We start from the raw sequence: 5,302 nt of genomic DNA on the forward strand, positions 1-5,302 counted from the left end.
CGATCTTACTCTTAGTGGAAACCATCCTCTCCAGCCAGTGCATGCTCCAGAGAACCCTCAATATCTTCTGCTCACACCCACCGGGTGATCATTGCAATGACAAGGACGATCGAACGGACAATAATGACAAAACAAGAAAATAAGGGTAAGCTAGTGTAATTTAATTAATTCAGTAAAACTTATAATTCACACAATTTTGAGATAAATCAACAGGTCAATCATGCAACAACCAAACATACATTTCCATCAATGATCGAACGTATAATACATGCAATGACCGACCACTTTTACTCTGACTGTCCGGACTGTATGAATTCTGTGTAGCTACGACGTTTGTGCACCCGGGTGATGTAGTAGCTGGGATGCCCTCAACGGCTGCCACCCGAGGTTAGTCTGTTCCGCCCAAGTTCACCTTATGGACTAGGATGCCCTCAACAGCTGCCACCCGAGGTTAGTCCGTTCCTGCCCAACTTAGATTGAACACTTAGTGTAAGACCGAGCCGTCTTTCACTATCCACTGAACAGGACCGAATGGTCCATACTCGGTAAGGTTAAGGAAATGGCCGAACACTATTAAGGACCAAATCACCAGGGAAAGACCAAACACTACTACAACTCCGATCACTACCAAGACAAAGTACTCACTCAAGACTGAACGCTCTGGACTTAGACATAATACTCTCTTATGACCAATACTAAAGCATGACCGAACGATCATTAACAGGTAAGGCCCATCATAGGCCGAACACAGTTAAGACCGAACATCAATACCAGACCGAGTACTATTGCAAGACCGTCCGGTCATTAACTGAAAACTCCACAGAAGTAAAACTCAGTTAAGACCGAACACTAGAGGAAGACCACCCACACCTAATACCGAACGGTTATGAACTGGTAAGACTCTAAAGAGACCGACCCAGTTAATGACCGAGTACCTGAACACGGCCGAGCGGCCAAATCAGCGTATGGCCGAGCGGTCAACAGCGCAACCTGCAGAATTATGAATACATCAGACTTTACCAAACTAAACATTTTCCAAACTTTTAATCTTCTAAACACGAATCATATACACAATTACACCTATCCAAGAGTACCTAAATCTTTCTAACATAAACCCAAGGAACAAATCTAACTTTGTTTGGCCCTCCTTGGATCAAACCAACAAAAACAAGATAACAAACTTTCCGACACCCATTCCCACTTTAATCTTAATGGATCAATTAGGCTGAACTCCTCTCACACTAGACAACTTCTTTCTGCATCTCCTTTTTTCTTCCTGCACCCCATAATTTGAAAATACCTATATTACCCCTATGGTGTATTTGTGGTGGTTGGGATGGTGGCTTTTGTTTGATGGTGGTGGTCTGCTGTGGTAATTGGTGGTGGTTTCCAAAGGATAGTTGGCTGTTTTCATGTTTTCTGAAAAATATTTTGGATTGCACAATCCAAAATATATTTATTATTATTTTGTATTTTGAAAAGTATTTTTTAATTCATAAATATATTTTAAATTATATAATTAGAATATTTAAAAAACCCTTTTTGATTGATTGTTCTGTAATGGTGGTGAAGTGTCGTCCCTCTCCCTTAGTCGAATTCCATAATGGAGGTGAACTGTAGGCGGCCACTCTTGTTAAAGATAGTAAAAAGCGTAAAATGGTCATTTTGTCAATTTTATGGATGGAGAAGAAAAAGAAAAAGGTGCTAAAGATAGTAAAAAGGGTAACATGGTATTTCGTCAATTTTATGGGTGGTGAAGAAAAACAAACAAGGTGTAGAAAGAAGGCCCCGGCAATCTGTTCTCCTAAAATTTCACCCAAGCCCAATAACTCCTCAATATATATAGATCTGGAGATTCATTTCACCCATACCCAAAATATCTGAACGTTACCATGTCCACGTCGACCAAGATGAAAGATGAAGGACAAAGTAGTAAATGGATGATGAATAAACCTTATCAGTATGCTCTTTCTTCTCTGTTGCCCATAAATATCAAACTCCTCACCCACCAAAAGTCTCCAATTCCTCCATAAACCCTACTTCATCTCCTTTCTCAAAAAACCTTATCTGTTACAATGTCTACCTCTGCAACTTCTCTTGCACTCCCAACTCTCACTCTCAGAACACATCACCCTCTCTCTTCTCCCAAATCCTTCTCTTCTTCTCTTTCCCTCACCCCTAACGCCAAACCCATCTCCATTTCTACCGTTTTCCTCAAACCCACTTTCTCCCTCTCCTCCCGCTTCCTTCCCCGCGTCGCCGTCTCCTCCGACTACGACCAGCAAGAGGACACCTTCACCTCCGCCCAGAGCTTCTCTCCCGACCTTAAGGTCTTTGTCGGCAACCTTCCGTTCAGTGTCGACAGTGCGCAGCTCGCAGACCTCTTCGAAAGCGTTGGGATTGTGGAGGTCGTCGAGGTGATATTTATGTTTCGGTTGCAAGTTTGGGTTTTTGAGGGGTTTTACGGTAGCCCTTTGGGCAGAATTTAAATGGGTCGTGACTTGTTTTCTGTTTTGGGCAGGTGATTTATGATAAGACGACTGGGAGAAGCAGGGGCTTTGGGTTTGTCACAATGTCTTCGGTTGAGGAGGTTGAAGCGGCTGTTCAGCAGTTCAATGGATATGTGAGTTTATAGTTTGGTTGTTGTTGATGAAGGTGGTTTGTGTTTGAAGGTTTAACATTTGTTTGGTTCTTTTTAGATTGGTGTTGTTGTAAGAAATGAGGTTCATAAAATTGATTTATGTTTGGGTGATGTTTGGAAGAATTGTTTTTTGTGTTTGAGTGGTAAAGTGGAGTTTGTTTTTGAGTTGCATTGGAGTTGGTAATCAATTTTGTACTTACACTATGAAACCAGCCAGACAAACTCTTGGTGGGTCTCAATCCCAGAATCAACTCTATTTACCCTCGGCATACACATTTCACTTAAAATTTGTTTTATTGACTGCAGAACAGATTTTGGTGATTACAATTGAAACAATGTATTGGTTTTGGTTGATGATACAAACAACAATTTGCTTGTAATCCAACAAGCTAGTGGTTAAGGTGACTAACAGCATAACTAAACAGTGTTGTTTGAGATTGAATTTGTCTGGTTTGAAATGTGAATGTATTTTTCATTTGTCAACGCCATGTATCTTTGTTCATTTCTTTATCATATCTAAGGAATGAATCTTTGGGTAATTCATAGGAACTGGATGGAAGGGCCCTTAGAGTGAATGCTGGGCCACCCCCTGCTCGGAATGAGAGTTCATCTCGTGTTAGAAGTTCTAACAGAGTTGGTGGTGGTGGTGGTGGTGGTGGTTTTTCAGATAGTAAAAACAAAGTCCATGTGGGTAATCTTGCTTGGGGTGTTGACCATGTAGCATTGGAGTCATTGTTTCGGGAACAAGGAAATGTCGTGGAAGCAAGGGTAGTCTATGACAGGGATAGTGGACGATCAAGAGGCTTTGGATTTGTGACTTACAGTAGTGCCGATGAAGTCAGCAGTGCAATTGAGTCCTTGGATGGTGTGGTAAGCGTGCTAATCCTGAAGAGTGTGTGTGTGCGATATTTTTAGTTTGCTTTTTCTTCCATATATCATCATTTGTTTAGAAAAACAAAGCTGTGCCTTTTCTTTTTCGGAATTCACATTTCAAACTCATATGGGCACGGAATAATTTTAGATTTTAGATAAGAAGCATTTCAGATCAGAGAAGTTAATCTTCCTTCATGCACTTTGTTTGAAAAATCTGCATTTTGGAATTCAAACAGATATCTCTGCCGTGCACAAATGCATGTTGTGAATTTCTGTAGTTACATGTCTACGAGATTTCATCTTATAATAAGTGGGTAAATAGATCCTTTTAAACCCATTTTAACAATAGTAGCTGTGTAGACCTTTTTCGCATTGGATCATCTTCAGTTATATATTTAAACCCAAGACTCTGTTTTGCAGGACTTGAATGGCAGACCTATACGAGTCTCATTAGCAGACTCGAAGCCCAGGATGTCTTGAAGATTTTAACATTCATTCATATCTAAAAGAGGATTTTGGTAATACATGTGCATTTCTGTGCTCTTCTCAATACATGTGTTTTCTGATGCAATAATAACATCTTAAGATCATGATATCTCTTACCGCAATACATTGTCTTGTGATGAATGTTCCAAGCTTCTGATAATGTTTGACATAACAGGTAGTTGGGAGTTTTTACGGATTCAAGAAGTAGACACTGGCCAACTGTTTGTGGGGATGAAAAATACACCTACATATTGAGACTACGTCTAAACACTGGTAATATCTGACCAGTTTCTTTCTCGAGGAATGCTCACCCCTGCCTCTTGTACGAATGGAAGTTGAATGTTACAAATTTGATTGTTCATTTCAAACTGATTTGTATCACCATTTTTACTATAGAAGTAGATGTCTTAATTATTATTGCTTACCCCGTTTCAACTTCCCTCATAATTGTCTTTTATTTTGATAAGGTCATTTATAAGTATTTGAAGCAAAAGAAGAAAACATGAACCCAAAGAAAATGAAACAGGTTAATCTGAGTATGCTAAAATTTAATCTGAATAGTTAAAGAAGAATCCAGACAAATAAGTTGATTAACCTTTGAGCTTTTAAGATGTGAATTCTAAAGGTTTGAAGAGGATTCTAAATTATTATTGCTTACATCATAGAATTAATGTCACCCTTTTCAACATTAAATAGGGAAGATGGACCAATTGACAGAAAGTACATTTGTTGGAAGATGCATCAAGTGGCTTAAACTAATGAGCATAAATTAGCTTATAGGCCTTAATGTTTGTTAATATATGATGTGTACCTAAAGTTCTAAAAACTCGGGTATATCTAGACTCTTTTTCCCTTTACATTTTGTAAAGATTTGCTATAAAACAATATATTTTTAGACACATCCACTTTGTTACACGTTCAACAAATTGATAAAATGTAATATTTGAATTTGGATATGATAAAAAAATCAGTGGGACTCGCCAAACAGGAGTAATATATATATATATATATATATATATATATATATATATATATATATATATATATATATGCTATAACGCTTTCGTAGTTTAGGTATCAACATCAAAGAGGTTTTTTATTTTTTTATTTATGAAAGCTGAATAATAATGATATAATAGTCATGATAATAATAATAATAATAAAATTATTATTATTTTAACACTTCCCATTAGAATTAGTGTATACGAATTGTATATAATAGTTGAAATATCACAATGCAGCGGTTATTTTTCGAGTTATGATAGGTTCATAATGAAAAGTTGAAGATTTTGCTTCAATTAT

The 5,302-nt window shown here is 37.8% G+C and overlaps 1 protein-coding gene across 1 annotated transcript; it reads left to right on the plus strand.

Moving 5' to 3' along the window:
* Positions 1-1,907: 1,907 nt before the first annotated feature.
* LOC108324226 (29 kDa ribonucleoprotein A, chloroplastic) lies at positions 1,908-4,424 on the plus strand. Its single transcript, XM_017557098.2, has 5 exons — positions 1,908-2,417; positions 2,522-2,623; positions 3,188-3,511; positions 3,935-4,032; positions 4,176-4,424. The coding sequence occupies exons 1-4, from the start codon at positions 2,076-2,078 to the stop codon at positions 3,992-3,994; spliced, it is 828 nt and encodes a 275-aa protein (XP_017412587.1). The 5' UTR covers positions 1,908-2,075; the 3' UTR covers positions 3,995-4,032; positions 4,176-4,424.
* Positions 4,425-5,302: the final 878 nt, after the last annotated feature.

The sequence above is a fragment of the Vigna angularis genome, chromosome 3, assembly GCF_016808095.1.
Source record: "Vigna angularis cultivar LongXiaoDou No.4 chromosome 3, ASM1680809v1, whole genome shotgun sequence".
NCBI lineage: Eukaryota > Viridiplantae > Streptophyta > Magnoliopsida > Fabales > Fabaceae > Vigna > Vigna angularis.